The sequence below is a fragment of the Streptopelia decaocto genome (genome assembly GCF_964273445.1).
Source record: "Streptopelia decaocto genome assembly, chromosome: 1".
Classification (NCBI taxonomy): domain Eukaryota; kingdom Metazoa; phylum Chordata; class Aves; order Columbiformes; family Columbidae; genus Streptopelia; species Streptopelia decaocto.
Window position 1 is genome coordinate 15,299,724 of NC_138663.1, and position 18,415 is coordinate 15,318,138.

The 18,415-nt window shown below is 41.6% G+C and overlaps 1 protein-coding gene across 3 annotated transcripts in view; it reads right to left on the reverse strand.

Moving 5' to 3' along the window:
- ATXN7L1 (ataxin 7 like 1) overlaps positions 1 to 5,600 on the reverse strand; it is a 115,514-nt gene extending 109,914 nt beyond the window's left edge. For all 3 annotated transcript variants that reach the window (XM_082068768.1, XM_082068761.1, XM_082068767.1), the window contains exons 1-2: positions 5,385 to 5,600; positions 4,800 to 4,868 (exon numbers count right to left, since the gene is read on the reverse strand). In XM_082068768.1, coding sequence (XP_081924894.1) covers positions 4,800 to 4,868; positions 5,385 to 5,499 — 184 coding nt within the window. In that variant the 5' untranslated portion in view covers positions 5,500 to 5,600. The remainder of the gene's footprint in view (positions 1 to 4,799; positions 4,869 to 5,384) is intronic.
- Positions 5,601 to 18,415: the final 12,815 nt, after the last annotated feature.

The following is an 18,415-nucleotide window of genomic DNA, read 5'->3' on the forward strand; positions in this document are numbered from 1 at the left end:
TGCCAATTCTGTGCTTTCACTCATCAAGCACCACCTGACTATTATGTCTGTTTAAGAACCAGAATCTCTGGAAGACCTTATTAGTTTACAGGGAACAGAAACAAAATTATACAACATTCACCCTTCTCTTTTGCCCACCACAAAACCAAAGCCAACCCCAAATCGCCAACTAAGGTGGTCTAGATTCAATAACCTCACCTCTTTCTTTTGGGGTATGTGTTTAAAATGTTGTTATAATTTTCTTTCCCTCTCAGCCCATTCCAACATTCCCAACCACCACAAAAAGGTGAAAGATGAAGGCAGCTAAGAAAAACAAGAATGTTTCATTCTGAAGATTTTGTTTGGTGTGTTTTTAAAAGAGACAAACAGCAGCATCGGCAAACCACTAGTAAGCAAAAAATAAATAATAGTTAAAGAAAAAAGATCAACTCCAATCCCTATGCTTACATTAACCAGCTGTTTTTGTCATCTTCTCTTCTTTCACAATCTACTCATAAATAATTTTAGTTCTCTTCCTCCTGCTTTTCATAAAGCAGAATGTTGTACATTACACGCTCTTTTTTCCTACAGAAGTGTTCCTACCATCTCCCAACCTCCTCAATGTCTTATTTTTCCACGAAGAATGACAAAATCATCAAGATATTTTTCTTAGGAATAAAGAAATACTGAAAGTAGAACTAATCAGTATCCCTTTAATTTTGTTCTGGTGTTGCCAATTTACCAAAAAGCTTTCCATCACATATTTATGTGGAAAGTCAAAACAGGAAAAATACATTGTAAACAACTATCCAATAGATTTAAGACTCCAATTTGCATGCCTAATCATTAAGTAAAATGATCAAATTTGGGGCTGCACAATAAGGATAGAAAATCTCAAATTTTAACACAACATCAGAAAAAACAAAGTTTTTATGCAACACCCTTAACGTTAAACAATAATGAGTCAGTATAGTTTGTGAAAAGATTATCTAAGACAAAACACACACACCATGAGACTAAAACCTCAATAATACAAACCCACTGAACTGAGAAACTGGAGTTGACTATGACACCAAGTACCCAGATTTAGATCTAAATCCCACAGGTCATATTTAACCCTGCTGTAGTTCACGAAGATGTACGGGATATCTTTTGCTCCTTTACAGCCTGTGCCTACCTAGAAATATTCCTAGCACTTAATGCTTGCACATTTGCTAAACTGATTATTAAGAATTCTGCATGTAAGACAACAAAATCCTCATTCTTCTACTATTTTCTTAAACGTTGTATAAAGTAAAACATATGCCTCCAAAATTACTCTAAAATCAGTCACAGGTTATGACTGATAATAAAAGATTACTGTATGTATCTCAGGCGTACAGTTACTGTGACTTTTTACAGGACACAAATTGTCAAATAGATATAGACTCCTTTTACCACGCGTGCTATCTACAAGACAATCTTCAACACTTCAAATATGCCATTCAACTTATAACAATTCAATATAAATTCTAAAAGCTGCTCCAATTCTGATAACCCCTCTTTTAGCCAAGCTGGTTGGTTGGTAGCGATTTGTCAGATAAGTTACACAATACAGTTTCTGCTTCCTGATTAGATAAGCAGATAAGTTTTCTGGCACAAACATTTATGCATAAAATTTTTCATTTTCTGTGAACACTTGCAACATCGTAATCCCTTCTCCCCAAACCTAAATGCCAGTTAAAGTCCACCATGGACATACTGCATTTGCTAAAGAAAAACATAAAGTAAGTATTAGCATGCAAAAAGCAATTCCATCTACAAAACTGAACAAACGTTCAGGAAATTTCTCTCCCTCTGTGCCACCTAGAGATGCACTCTCGAATAAAGGAAAGCAGTGAGCAATATTTCTATGTCTTTATTCTGCCCTAAAGAAGGGGCACAGGGGGCACGTGGCCTTGGTGCATCTCTCACATTACAGAAATTAACAGCATAGCCAGAACGCGACCTGTTTTCCCAGGGATGTGCTAACAAGTATTGACCACTTAGGCAGGTGGAGATTTGGAAGTGTTCCTCCTCACTATCACCAGGGAAGGATGCCTCCCAGGTCCCCATCTGGGTCAAGAGGTGGAAGAAGAGCAGCCCATCACTCTAAACACATACAGTATACAACCATAAAGGAGGCACAGATGCAGTGATGAAGCTAGCCAGAAGCATTTTTTGACATCTGATATTTTTTTCTACAAAACCAAAGTGAATCACCTTGGCATGGTCTGCAGGAGACCACCGCCTTCCCACCCTTTCTCCCACCATGTTCTCTATACAGTTTCACTAGTCTAAAAAGGCTCCTTCCTTAACTGCTTAAAAGGGAATGGCGACATAAATCTAGTTGTGTCGACTAAAGCTGACAAAATGCAGACAAATATTAGAAGACATAAATGCAGCAAGATCAGATTTTACACTATCTTTATGAAACCAGATCCTGTCCATCCATCACCCCCAGTTACCTTATACCCATAAAGTCTGAGTTTTCTAAGACACCACTTAAAATCTCCTGGCACCACAAATGCCATAAGAAGGCCTACTCAAATAGATAAGATTGCAAAGAAAAATGAGTTGGGTTTGGTATTAAGACCCAACACGACCACAACCCCTGCCTATGAACAAAGCAAACAAAAAAGCCAACATGTCACACAACAGATGTGTGCAACATCAGAATAAACACACAAGCATTTCTGCAAGTACGTGAACAATGTTTTCTGCACACCCATCTGACCCTTCAAATTTTTCTCCACTTTTATTAATAATGATAGTAAGAGTCAAGGAAGACTTACCGTGGGTGTTCAGACACCCATTATCGGATGGGTGTGGTGAAAACACCTGTATTAACAGACTGCTTAAGTGAGTAAAGTAGAAACATTTCAACACATACTAATGTATTCAAACTTCGTGAAAGTTATTTCTAAGTGATCCAAAGCAAGCTACTACTTGGAAGTAATAAAATTCCTAAAGCTTTTTATTTTCTAAATACAAGCCGGTTTTCTGCTTTTGAAGTGTGTTACAATCTAAGTAGTATAAGGGCTACTAAGTGCTTCACACCTGTCACTGTCATAGTGTCAGCAATGACATTACACTTTGGAAATAATTTTTCTGGACAGTGAGTTTAAATAGAGCTTCTTTGACAAGAGTCTCTAATCACCCCCAGAAATAAACAATGAGAGACTAGAGCTGATAATCTAAACTGAATCATTCTAGGAAACAATGTGCACATTAGGTATGACTAAGGAGTAGGGATGCGCTTCAATCTTTACGTCTCAAGTAAGCTTATAATAAGAATTTGTGTTCAAGGACTTCTAGGTGCAAAACATTTAATCTCAACAAATTAAGCTCCTTATGAAGGCCAAGTTCCTGTAGCAAGATTTTTGTTTGTTTACTTTTGAATCAAATGTACACTCAATATTACTGTTAGATGTACAAACTGTTTGAGCCTTGAACCTTTTACCTATAAATATACTATATGAAAATCCCAGTTCTGCCTCTAACTTATTTTTGGGCTGGCAAAATAGAGAGGTTCAGGCACGTACGAATCCAGACAGGAACACAATCAAGCTTGGCATCTCTATAAAGGTCTTTCAAAAGAGAGGTTTTATGTTATTTTAAGTAATTTTATTTAATGTGTACTCCATGCAGTTTTATAGTTTATCACACAAATCTACGTTACTGCTTAATTCATTCTTTTTCAAGACCTTGTTTAGAAAACATAAGATTCCTTTAAGCTGCCAAGATGCTCAAAATTAAATGCACGTGTAACGACAACTATAATATAATGAGAAACTTAACATAATTTCAGAATATATATTATGACATTACAGGTAATAGCAAAATTTCTGTCACATCAGTAAGTCACACCAAAGTTTCACTATCATGGGATTGTTCAGTACGAACTGACTTCATAAGAAATACTTCTCATGACAGAAAGGTTGTATATGTATATCAGTTTCTTGACAGAAGAGAAACAAACAGGAAGCTACTTGAAAATATGTCCCAAACCATTTCACTAGCTGCTTTAGGTGTTATCCCAGCAGGATGTTAACGACGCATGTCACAAACAAAATATGTCAATTTGGTTTGCCTACGCTCACCACTAAAGTTTCTCCTCTCACAACTGACAGAACTGTGTCGGGCATGGCATACCAGCAAAAACCATTAGCCTGGAACTTGCCTGTTCATACTTATGGTACCAGAAAACCTTGTGGCCAAAATGGCATATTATATTTAGTTTTGCATAACATGCACGGCTTAGCCTAACGTACGATAATATTAGACGTTGGCTGCTCAGGTGACTGTAAGTCACGCTCAGTAGTGAGAATGAAAGAATAAAATGTGACTTGACCTGAAGTGAATGAACGCAAAGATCATAACAGACCATTTCTGTCCATGAGTGAAAATGTTTTTCACCACAGTCACCAATGACAATATAACATGCGAAGCCGATGCGCAGGTTTCTGTGCTTATCTTCACGCAGAAGCAAGTGAAATGTTGCACCAAGGGACGGGGTCCTTGAAAAAAATCCAATATGGCCACTGACGTGTAGTTGTCTTTTGACTTAAAATTGCCTTATCTTTCACCATGTCTGTCAGTCACACGCATACACCTGTTATACTCGTACTTCAAAAGAAGTTGACACAGTGACAGTCATCTGCGTGTATCCAACCCTGAAACATTCTACAGAGCAGAGAGATCCACATGCTATGAGACTAACCTGTCAAGGCCAAACCACAGTCATCCACAGCCACCAAGAGACAGACAGGTAGAGAGGTGTGCCAGCACTATCCACTTACCTTCTTTATTAAGCCTCATAACCTCCCTGCTTTTTCCACCCTCCTTTCCAGTCTCTTCTAGATCTACACCTGCAGAAGAGAAGCAGAGTCAGGAAGCGCCGTGGGCCCAGAGGTGTGCATTTATTGTTTGGCGGGGGGAGGAGGAGAGGTGAGGAGGTGAGCAGTGTTTCTATTTGCAACAGCGAAAGCACAATGGTCGGGGCATCTGCCAGGGAGCGGAACCGCCGGGCCCCCGCGGCAGCCCCCTCCAGCCCCCGCCGCAGCATCCTCCGGCCCCTCCGCGCCGCGCATCCTCCCCCTCGCCCCCTTCCCCCACCGCTCGCCGGCCCAGCGGCGGAGCCCGCGCCGCGGGGCAGCAGCACGGCGCGGCGTGCGCCAGCGCCTCCCGCACACATGGCACCGGGGGCTCGGCGCGTCAGCTGAGCGCCCGGGGGGGCGGCACCTCCCGCCGCGCGGCGCGGCCCCGGGAGGAGCGGGGCGGGGGGGGCGGCCCGGCCGGGCCCCCGGCCCCTGGCCCCGCCGCCGTGCGTGCGCTCCGGGGGAGGGGAGCGGCGTGCCGAGCCGCCGGCCGGTCCCTGCCCTTACTGTGCGGGGGGGCGGCGCCGTGCGCGTGCGGGGGGGCGGCCTCCCGCACCCAGGCGGCCCAGGGCTGGCCCAGGAACGCCTCGGGACTGGGCACGGGCCGCTCCAGGGCCGCCATGGCGCCGCGCCTGCTCCTGCCTCCTTGTTGCTTTTCCCGTTTCCTTCGGCGGCGGCGAGCGAGCGAGCGAGACACGGGATTCGAGAACGCCGCACGTCATCCTCGGGACGTTCCGCCGCCCACACGGGGGTAGTGTCAGCCCCTGCTCCCTATCAGATCGGGCTCCCCGCCGCCCAGCGCGCATGCCCGCGCCCCCCGCGCCTGCGCGCCGCGCCCCGCGACGCCGCCGGCAGCCGGGCCTGCCGCCCGCCCCGAGGGGGTCGCCGGGCCCGCGGCGGCCCCGCGCTGCCCCTCCGCGCCCCGCGCAGCGCCGCCGCCCGGCTCGGCTCGGCCCGGCCCGGTCCGGCCCGCCTCGGCTCAGCTCGGCCCAGCCCGACCCCGTCCGGTCCGGCCCGGCGCAGCCGCCGCGGAGCGGAGCGGGGCCGGCGGCCGAAGAGCCTCGCCGGGAAGGCAGCCGCTGGCGTTGCGCGCCTCGGGGTTGCGCGCCCCGCGCCTCGCAGCGCCCCGCAGTAAGTCCCTGGGACGCGCTTTCGGTAACTGTTGCGCGGCCCCCGCACCCCAGCGCGGCCCGAAGGCGGCCCCGGGCTGCGGTGTCGGGGCTCCCCCTCCCCCCGACTTCTTCCAGCTGCGCTGCTGTGGATCACCTATAACCACAACCACAGCCATTTTGTTGTCCAAATACTACCTAATCTCTGCTTGAGTACAGGCTTCGTCTGTTTACAAGTAGATATTTTTCTTGTTTTGGTGTTTTAAGCTGCAGTGCAGCAGCTCTCTGAACTCACAGGTCCCGCTCCTTGCAGATAATACCGAGGTGTTCATCGTACTGTACATAACCATACATCCTTTTCATTTAATTCTAGGACTGTGACATTTTTCATTTATTTCTCTTGTGAGGTAAGGATAGAAAATAGCACTACTGTGAAAATTTTTGTACTCATACCTAATTTGAGTAAGGAGTTACAGTATAAACGTATTGCTCCAGCTCTCACCTATGAAACCAAACATAAATGCCACTGGTGAAGGACTTGGCTTCATGTAAGCAGCCTTACTGGCTCCCCAGGCAGCATCATTCCTGCAGCTGTACAGCCCCAGCAAGAGCACTGATGATGGAAATTTATGGTTCAACAGATACCACTCAACAGTGGTGGTGTGAGCTTTATGTGGTCCCGTCTCCATCCTGCCTCTCCTCCCTGCCACACATTTAAGACATTTTGTCACCACTTTTTGCTGGTTCAAACTGTTGTGAGACAACATTGAAGCAGAATATGGAATTAATCTAGACTCAAGAAAAAAGAACAGCAATTAGCGCCCACTCAAGGGTTGCAGCAGTGGTCAGAGGGGCAGGACAACAGTTGCTGATGTGAGCACTGCTGCCTGCAGAAAGGTACATGGTACTACCGTTTACAATGGATTTACGTAAATTTCTTACAGTTTCATTAAGACTAGGCTCTTTGCAGCACCAAAATGGGTAAATGTTTGGGGTAAAGAACAAATCCTTTGCCTTATATATACTGTCAACAGATGCAGTGTTAAATACAGGCAGCATCCACATTCCACTTCTTCCGAAAAGTAGCTGGAATATACAAGTCCCATCATTAAAAGCCAGAGGCAAGCCTAAAAGCTTTCATACCGTATGGCCTGGCCAGAGTGGCTCCAGTCATGTAACATTAGCTTCAGGAACACAATTAAAACAATCGAAGCAGAAAGCTCACCACAGTACGCCTCAAAAGAGAACCAGTCAATCACAAGCTTATTAGCAACCAACATGAAGCAGCCATAAGATGTGTGACCTTAGGTATATTACACATGGAATTTCCAGAAGCTGGAAGAATAGTCGTGGTATAATACAATGCCCTGGCCAAGACCTCTTCTGGAATATTAAATACTGTTCCAGCCACCAGTTTAATTTAATCTTCCTGCAAAAAAAGTGTGGAAAGGGTTATTAGAATGATCAGAGAAATTAAGAGTCTATCATATGAGAAGAGCTTGACTTAGCTGAGCAAAATTTAGGTGGAGATGGATACGACTGATGTTTTTAATTATAAGGAGGCATAATCATCAGTGAGGAAGAAAAAATAAATAAGCATAAAGTGCTTATGTTGAGCTTGAAAACCCCGCTCCCTACACATAAAACTCTTTAGTCAGAAATAGCAAGATGGAATTCCTTAGGAGGAATGATAAATGATGTGAAGTTAATAGTCAACCATGCTTGGCAGCCGTGCTCAAATTCACTGCAAGAAAGTTGAGTGAAAGTCTTGACAGTGGCCAAATAGTGTCATAATTAAAGAAGTTACACTGCACAGCTTATACCATAAAACTTCTGTGATTACCCAAGACGGGTCTGGAGAGAAGATAGAGAAGAAAGTCATGTGAGCACCCAGGAAATCCCCGTCAATGAAAACCAACGTAAGATTTCAGGAAAGTATGTATGGCCAAACGTCCAACTAAAATTAAACATGTCCACAGGATACACAAGCAATAAAGCAATTCCTAACCACACAACTGAGAAAAAAGGAGAGGGGAAAACTATTTAATACAAGCTGCCACAAACCGGGCAAAAAGAGTGAAGAAACTTTCCAGTTTTAACACATGGCACTAATCTACATGCTGCTTACCATGACACACTGCAGAACTACAGTCTAGGCTCCAACAGCAACAGACCATATGAGGGAAAATTAGCATAAAATCAAAGAGGCAAGATGTACTAATTCCTTCCTAAAAAGAAACAACCCAGTGACTTACAGTTTGAGAGAAAGTTTTCCAAAGCCCTCCCAAAGGAATTCTTCCTCCTTCCTACTGTATGTATTGAAGATTACCATTAAACAAATGGTTCTGCAATCATCAGAACAGACATGCACAGCTTTCCAACAATCAGCATCTTCTGTTTGAAAAATGCAAGTTCTGCTTTGATTATGTCTGTGCTACCTCTGTGATCTGCACCAACGAACGAACCCCATCCATGAGCAAACCATAGATTGATAAGTCTCTGTTGGCTTATAGAGTACCAATCCTGAAGCTGCAGAAAAGTAGCCCCAAGAACACCACTTACTTCACTCCAGACTGAAGCCAAATCAGACTAGTGTATGTAGCATGGACAACTGTGTGTTATGCTCTAGAGCCCTATAGCGAAATAGGAAGAGAGCTGATCTAACACCTTTGCCCATGCTTGGGAATATACGTAGTTCTCTCTTGTGAATGTGAACTCAGGCTGCAGCTTTACCGTAGCAGGGACATTCCGGTCGTTTCTTCTTCCTTCTTCCTGACATCTGCTTTCACAAAATTTGTAGAAAGATGATTATATTTTAGACTTTTACTCCTCCTTCAAATTTGTTTTGTATTAATCAATGGATCCAAATCTTTTGGGTGGGGAGGAAAAAAGGGAGGGAAAAGCGCAAATGATCACAGAATACTTATTTTCATAGGAAATTATTTAAGAAACTGCACATGAACGTGTAGTTTAAACATCCTCTGTTTCTTGTCCACCAGCTCACCAATACAGAAATTTAATTCTTCCATGACCTTGAACAAGTCACTCTGCCATAGAAAAATAATTGAGTCAGTCAGGAAAAGTACCTCTTTCCCTCCCCAGTCCCTGTAGATCTTTTTTATTTCAAATGCTAAGTAGGGGCTTCCTTTTACTGTGTGTTTTTTCAGAATTTAATGTAATGTAGCCTTGATCTTGGTTACATCTTCTACATACTACAGTGATCCAATCATAACATAGACTTTAAAAAGTAAAACTATAAGCAAATTAAGGTATTTAATTAATAAGCAGCAAAATATGGATGAAACCTTAACTCTAATCTTTTTAATCCATGTATCACTGGTCTTCTGATAAGAAGATCTCCAAATGTAAGCTTTCTACTAAGTAACCAGAAGATAAAAATCATATGTTCCTTTATCTACTTACTAGAATTATAGTTAAAGACTTCAGCTTTATAAAAGCACAGGAAAAGTTACCACATTTAGAAGAGATCCACAGCTGTGTATCAATATTTGGCTTATGTAGAGATCAATCCAACATTTATATAATTTTCGGGATCTAAATGTTAAGAGATAACAAACTAAATCACATGTGGCTATCAGGAACACCATATGTAATCACCATGTACAAATAAACAATGACATGATTCCATTTCAACTCCACTGTTATACACTGATAAAATCTCAGGAGTTTGCTGAAGCTGCATGTGTAGTCATAACAACAACAAAAATTTGTGACCCTCTGCTTTAAATCATGTATACCTGGCAATAGCTGCACCAGATGGCTTTAAACTGGGTACAAAAGTATTACAAAAACCAGCTGTACAAGGCTTCAGTATCATAATGAGATTATAATCATATGATGTTTTGTGTGACAAAGTCATTATGATTTAAGCAGTTTGTAAAGAGATTCGTTAGTGCTTCTCAGGATCCTATTTTGCAATGGATTTACCACAATAGTGGTTTTTATGTTATATAGCAGAAATTATTACATAGCAGACAGTTTTATGAATCCAGGTATCTACTTTGGTGGGGATGGAACAGTAAATGAATCATAAGACTTTCTTAAAGATAGTCGGTGATGCAGTTTGCATAAGAAAAGCACCAGCAAACTAGCTGGCTCTCAGTCTCAGATATACAGAAACTTCAGTCCTCTTCCAGGATTTTGAGAAGTGTAAAACTAATTTATATGTTCACTCATGTGCACATGATTTTTACACCTGCTAATTTTAACCTGTAATTTTCTATCTGTGGTCTTCCTTTCTACAGTGGATAAATGAAGTTTCTGTTTAATATTACAGCTGCAGATCAGGGGAAATGACACCAGAGAAGTTTGTATTCAAAAGGCGCAAGACCCACCAGATAGATAGTCCTGCCTTTCTCTGGTGAAACTGTTTCGGAAACTTTGGGGTTTTTTGAATACAGTGTAGCATCCTAGTCTGCTATGTGATAATTAGAGTAGCTAAATTAATTGAATAGAACAGATACTTTAGAAGTCCAATACGTGGGTTTCTGCAAAAAGATGGATACAGGATAGCCATTAAAACAACTCAGCACTTAGCAAGCCAAATTAAAAGCCACTATGAGCCAGCCTCCCTAAAGCCACTCTGGCCAGTTCAGTCCCTGTGCTATTTCTGTTCTCTTCGTAATTTCAGGAGATGTCTCAAACACCATGTGAGTGCCATCACAGAAGACTTGAGCTAGGAAAGTGTATTAAATAGACACTTATGGCAGAGAATTCTATTTTAACGTCCTCCGAAATAACACAAGAAAAAAAAATCTAAATTAAGCTTTTGGTTCCATCTTAGCCAAAGAAGCCAGCATTTAAAAAAGAAACAGAAAAATGGAGAATTGAAGCAGAAATTCTAAGCAAGATACTCTTGTATCCCAACAAAAACATATTTCTCAAACAAGTGTTGCAAGTTACTTTACCCCCAACAATGACTGAAACACTATAGCAGCAGTAATCAGATGAAACAGGAAATCTAAGGAGACGTATGCTGCACAAATCTATGAATAGAAAATGCACAACAACAAAACTTACAACAGTGAACTCTGGAAGGTTTAAAGATAAAATGCTACTAAAAAAACAGGCCATGAACTAGAGGTGGAAATTAACAGTTACTACACATTTCATACCCAAGAGAATTATGCAAGCACTGGAAAAAAATAAATCACACATCCTCTGGTTCCAGTGTCTAAAAGCTTGTTCTAAACAATTTTGCTCAAGTATTGGTTAGACTCTAAATCCATTAACATAGCACTGTACTGCAGCTAATGTATGCTGCTTTTCAAGAGGATTATTTGTCTAATGTATTACCATATCTGGACTGTTTCTGATACCAAAGCTAGTAATGGTAACTATCATTTATCATAAGACTGCTTTGTACAGTGCAGACATGCAACTTCAACTTACCAATTGCTTGTAAGAAGCAAAGCAGTTTCATCTTTTTCTGAAACAGTTCCAGTTTTCAGCCAGCAGTCCCTGAGAGTTCCGTTCACACCCATCTTCCTTCCCAATACTTTCTCTCCCTCAAGAGCGTTCTCCATGTCCCAGCTTCCACCAAACACGTGAACATCCAGTCTCAGCACTATGGTACAACCTGTATGAAATATTTATCTCAAACTCGCGTTTTAAAGCACACTACCCAGGGTCCCTGGTCTAACACTTCATCAGGTGGGAGTACATTCACTGCAGAAGACTGAGGGGTAGATTCTTAACGGTGTGGCTGTTTGAGAAGATGTGAGACATGACTGACAGATCAAAGAGTTCTTCATAGGCTAAAATTCAACTTCCCTGTATTGACAGCTACTCAGGAAAGATCACAGAGGTATTGTTTTAAAACACTGTCTGTGTTTCATACCGCTTCTTGAAATTACTAAGCGTATCTAGCACTGGCGCAGCGAATCACTTGTATTTTACTTATTAAATATTTATCTGTTTTGTTTTATTTGAAACAGGTTTTTGGTGAATAACAGCAATAATAATATTTTGGAAGGCCATATCCAGAGTCTAGAGGAAGGCTCTTAACCATCCAGTTGGGAAAGAAAATAAGAAACTTGTAGGAGTTCCCTGCGTTTTTGAAAGGCATAGCAAAGTTCTTTAGATTTTGAGATATAAAAACACTTGGGAATGGAGAAAGTTTTTTCTCCTCAGTATTAAGTCCACATTCAAACAGCATTCTACATTCCTAGGGTTTTCTCTCTCCCAGTGCCCGAGTGAATAACGAAACCCACAAAACATGTGTCCCCAAAGATCTTCACACATTTCTCATGAGGTAAGCATAGAAACGCTTTCATTAAAAATTAAGTTTTCCCTGCTGAATAATGTATATTATAACTTCCCGTTCACCAACCACATTTGCGTGTGTTGGCAACAGGCAACACCAACTTACTGTGTCTCTCTCACTGCATCAGAATCATTTTTCTTCTGTTCCTTCTCAATGTAGATGCCATATTTCTCCTGTTTGCAACCCTCTTTCTCCCAAAGACTGCCCTTTTCTGAATTTTGCACCACTTTTCTGTCACTTTCACCCTAAAACTGCAGGGTGGGTTTTCATCTCCCATCAGGTCACTGCGGAAGCACCACCTTGGAGCCTGTTTTTTGCTCCCAGTCCCTCACTCTCTGCCCTCTCACTTGGGCCCAGCTGCCTCACCAAACACTACCATGTCTCTTAATATGTCTTGTCTTGCTTTCTATCCCCTGCTTTGCAGTTAGGAGCCTCTCCTCTCCCCTGCCTCTCTCAATGGAGGACAGGTCCCTCTCAGCCCTAAGTCACCTCGCCAACTCCCACCCGTGAGCTGCCTCTCTCCTCAGAAAGCTGGTTGGAGTTGCCCTCTTCTCTCTAAATGCTTCCTCCCCTGCTTGGGGGAAGCATCCTTTCTTCTCCCGTCCTTCTGGCAGACAGCTCTCCAGCAGTCCTTCCCAGCCTTGCCCTGACTTGAGGCCCCTTTCACTCAGTGCAGGGACCTGCCTCACCTCCCGCCATTTTCCACAGGTGCTGGCACACAGGCTGTCCCCTTCTCCCAGCAGCCAGAATGGTTTAGGTTGGAAGGGACCTTCAAATGTCACCTAGTCCAACCCCCCTGCAATGAGCAGGGACATCTTCAGCCAGATCATGTTGCTCAGAGCCCCGTCCAGCCTGGCCTGGGATGTCTCCAGGGATGGGGCATCCACCACCTCTCTGGGCAACCTGTTCCAGACTCATCCATGGCAGGGCCTGGCATGAGTGGGCTGAGGAGAGGCACCCCAAGGGCTGCTTGAACAGCAAAATAAAGATGTCAGCCTGGGCAGGCTCATCCCTCAGCATTTGGGATACACTCGAGTCTACTTCAACCTGTCTCTGAAAGTGTGGGGCCGCCCAGACAAGAGGTTTGAGCGAGGATCAAACTGCGATGCATTTGGTAGAGGTTACATTTGAGCCCTAAATCCGTCAATATCAGAGAGGTCCAAGGCTGCTCACATGGCTCTCCAAGCCCTCCCTGCTTCCAGAAGCTGGCTCCAATCACACCTTGCTTGAGGTTCTGAAATGTTTTGGCAGTTGTTACAGTGTGTCCTATTTCCAGCTCTTACAGGAAGCAGACGTGTTGAAATCACCAAAGAAAGCAAGCCTGTTCGTCTTGTATTTCTGGCTAAGGCTGGAAGTGGAGCGCAAGAAATCAGTTGTGTCTCGTCTATTGTACAGGGAAACCTCTTGCAGCTCCTCGCATCAATGTGCTAACTTTGCGAAGAGATTTGTCCTGATGAGATTCACATCCCAACCTGGAAGAGTCAATGATAGGATCTCCTGTAAGCACTGCAAATTCCATACTCAGTCCAAATGGATCCCGAAGGCCTTAGCAGGAATTTGGGCATAGTGAATGACATGCCTGACAACTTAAAGGCCACTGCAGTAGAAAACATGTTTTATATTTTAGCATTGGCTTCCATACAATGAGAAATTGTTTCACAGACATTTTGATACCATCATCCTTGAAAATGTCTCATAGGCCACCCTACACTTCTGCCATCAAACTCTTTGCCAGACATTTTACAGAGGTAATATGGCTGCAGAGACCAGGTATGGATGGACCTCAGTTATGGTCTCACAGATTTGATGAACTTTTGAATTAAATCCTCCTCTTAATGATATAAATAGATCCTTTGGGTGGTCTGTTTATTGGAAAACTATGGTGTAACAAGTGTTCCTAAGGCACTATTTCCTTCAAGCATACAAATTCGCACATAGTACTAACGATACTCTGGGGTTAAATGCAAAAGCATAGCTAGTCAAGAAGACAAAATAAAAGCTGAGACATTATTAAAAATATCCAGCGTTACCTATGAGGAGTGCACACTTTTGAAAAGCATAGGAGCTAAGGTTGCAACTTCCCAGGTTTGGATTAAGAAAATGTTTGTACCTCTATGGCCATCAAACATTTTAACAGCTAATAATCTCCAGTGATGCAGCTCTGTGTGCTGAATCAAGTCCTGTTTTCTAGATAATCAGCATGTGGCATCTGGTTTATGCAAAAGTTACAAGACTGTGAAAAGTGAACAATACTGTTTCAGTAAAAAAAAAAAACACAAAACCAAAACACAACAACAACAAAACCTAAAAAAAATTATAAAATTATAATTTAAGTATTTTGTAGTTCAACTTCAGGTACCTGCTTGCTTGATGCAAGATTATAGCCCAAACTGGCTGTTGTTTGCCAAATCTTTTAACCAACAGACAAAAAAATGCTTCTCCTTTAAGAGACAGTGAGCATCTATGGATTGTCTCTGTGTTTAATTTTGCTGAATAATAATAATAATAATAATAATAATAATAATAATAATAATAATAATAATAATAATAATAATAGATAAATTAACAATATTCAGGTTCAAAACGGTTACTAAACACGAACGCCACTTCCTCCTTATGTGGAATTGGAGTCTTCTTCTGCATATATTAAATCTGACTTTTTCATTTTTACTTGCATTCATATTTACATTAGAGGACTCTATGATAATTTGCTAGTACAATGCCTGTTTTTCCTTTTGTGTTAAGAACTTTTTTTTTCTCTCAGCATTGGAACTTTTATTGACTTCAAAATACTATGACAATTGTAGCCTGTGATATAGGAAGGCTACCAAAATCAGAAGTCTTTATGTATAGTGGGCTGAAAAATCTTGCAGAAGATTATCTGTCCAAGTGTATTTTGACTGTTAGTTCTCTATGGCAGGAGGTGTCTACTCTTCTGTTTACAAGAACAATGGAGCCTTTTTTTCTGTGCCATCATGCATCATTGTAATTAGCACAGTTGATACAACTCAGTCAAATCTATTAGCTTAAGCGGTGGCATTTTGTTGAATTATGTGTTGATGTCACAGTAGAGCTGGGTACTTTTGAATATTTCTAAAGTTGCTTTTAACCAATGGAGCAAAACCTATGTCATGCTGTTATAAACAAACACAGTTAGAGACTATATGTAAGGAGACTATATGTAAACAGAGTTGTCTCTTGATAAAACAGCAGTCTCTTGATAAAAACAACAATTAATGGCAGTACGATATATATTCCTTAAAATGGAGAGATGAGTCTACATTGGAGGGACTAGAAATGGTGTTGTTTGGAGAACTTACAGGTGCATGGAGCCATGAACATCTGTGTTCTGGATTTGTACAAAAAAACCTCAAAGTGCATCTCTAGGTCCTGAAAGTGCTCATATATGGGTAAATTCCTTATTCAGGGTTTAATGTTTTTGCCTATGGAAATTTTTACATCAGCTGACAAAACCCCTGCAGTCTGTCTTTGTCAGTCTGAATCTTAATGTAGCCAACTGTTCCGTTCAGTTCTCACACTACATTTGTGGTGTAAGAGTCTAAGAGCATGCAGTGTCAGCCATGGGATTATTGGTCCTAGATTTTGCAAAATTTCCCATACACACTTTTAAAACAACAGCAGATTATTATGAGGCTTGGCAGATACCACAGACATAATTGTTTTCAGCAGTTACAATAGATGTTTTAAAAACATTTCCTTATCCAAACCTTTAGTTAGTTCAGGGCTGGTGAAATGCAATCCTTCCTATTGTCTCCTGCGCTCAGTGTATCCTCTGGGCACAGCAACCAGCAGGACCTCCCTCTTCCTCCTTGCTCTTCACCTGCCTGTCTCACCTTTTAGAGCACTGCTCCAGGTAGTTTGCTAAGCTGCCTCTCTGATCTGCTGCCCCTACAGCTATCCAGCCTTGCAAAGAAAAAGAATCATACATCAAAATAACTATTCCATCGAAACTGAACCACATCTGGAAAGATGGCTGAACTCATCAGCATTTTATTTCGAAAGGGAACATGGGTAAGAAGAAGTTCCTTCAGTATCAATGTGTCATGTGTTAATATTTAAGGAATGATGATGTCACTGTCATTTTACCATTTTACTTTACATTTCTCCTGTCTTCCTTTCAAACTTGGCTTGACCTGGGATTAAACAATCAGCAATGTCACTGTAACTTCCTTCTCATGGTAAAAGAGCTCAAGCGGGCTGACCTGACATGCAACAGAAATGGTTGGAGTGTCAAAGGGTAAACACCCGTACGTGTGATCTTGACTGGTTCATTCATACCCACACCCTGCCTGCAGCACAAGTGGCCACACATCAATGAGAAGACAGAAGTTTTCCTTTCTTTTCTATCCGTTCACTCCCCTACTCTGTTTACCTAAGCAGCAGGAGTCGTCTTAGCAGCTCTTAGTGAGATAAGATAAAGAATCAAATACATCTTCTTGTTCCTCAGGAAAGACTTTTGGTAATTTTGGAATGAGTGCATTATTCTCTCCAGGACACTGAATGTAAATTCAGAAAGAGGAATTTCTCCAAATAATTGTAGTTTAAATGCTGAATTCCAAATATATTTATTTTCTTTGCTTTTTTTTTGTTGGCGCATATTACAGACATGCTTTAAGAGATTTCTTTTTTGTGGTTGCTATGGTAAAAAGCAGTCCGCACTCCTTTAAGTCAAACCCATGAACTGCAATTAACTGTTTAATGTTGTAACACACAACAGCTCTAGTAACACCTTAACAGCTTTGAGCATGATACTCCATCATCTCAGCAGATGGTGATTTTTGGCATTCTGTGTTTTCAGTTTATTCTTCTCCTTTATAATCCTTGCCATTATATCTTTTGACAAATGCTTCTGGACTAACTTAATTCTAATTCGATTATACTGTGGCATTCCTCGGATCTTTTTTGTTATTTCTGTTAAAGGTGACCAATACAGGAAAAATATGTTTGTATGTGTATTCCTCACAGCAATTATAAAAGCAGATTTTAAAATACTTTAAGAATATGTTTCTTCTCATGTGTAACCATGAACATACAATCTTGAAATACCCTTAGTATACTATAGGAGCCCTACACCTCGACAGAGAAAGAGACCTAGTTGATTCTTTTGTGAAGTAAGAGCCACTCTGAATTTTTGTCAAGAGTCTAAATTAAGTAAGAATTACCAAATCCAACTTGTTTTACCAAACAGAGTTGCCCTTTATTATTATTTCTATAGAGCTGGAGATTGAATTCCCCCTGATTTTTTCTCATTGTTATAAAGATTTATGACTCATATAAATCCCTTTTTAACATGGAGTTTCAACCATATATAGACAGAAGTTCACTTTGTCCAGACATTGTCAAGAGCAGGATTGTTGGGTGAAAGTATTTTTGATCTGGTCTCCCTCTTTCTCCCATATAATACATTACTATTGCATTTCCTTTGTTATTGTTGTTGTTGTTTTGTTTGTTTGTTTCCAATTAGAATGGATTCTTTGGATTTAAAATCAGGATTGTTCTTCATTATGGCCCTTGAAGGGATTTAGTGTATTTAGCAGGCTGGACACTTCAGATGTGTAATTTTGTAATACAGAACCAAGTAAACTTTTTTTTTATACCTTCACCAGCAGCATTAGAATTTCTTCTTATTTAGGAAAAGAAAACAACTGGGAAAAAGGAAAAGAACATAACAAGATAATCTCGCAGTTTCGATTTTAAAAATATGAATGTCTCATTCATAGCTATTTCCTGGCTGACTCCAGGTTTCTATGATTATTATTTATTCAGTGCTGATAGTGTGCTTGACATTGTGCAAATATAGAGAGAGATCTTCGTGTGGACTATCTGCCAGGATTTCCTAGTTGTTGGTGGCAGTGTTAGCCTCTTTAAGCAAAAGCTTGAGGCTGTCTTTAAAACGGAGATGCTTATCCATCCTGCCAACTTGCAGCTTCATCCATATGACCGTGGGAAACACTGCTCAAATGCACCCAGCCAGGCTTTGCAAGGATGGACCCAGTGGAGTTTAATTTAATTAGGACAGCGGCAGCGTGTGGTAGCTCTGACTGGTCAAACCTTTAATACCTGTCATGATAATTTCAAAAGCTGGAAATATTTTAGGGAAGGGTAACTGTGAAGAATCAGTC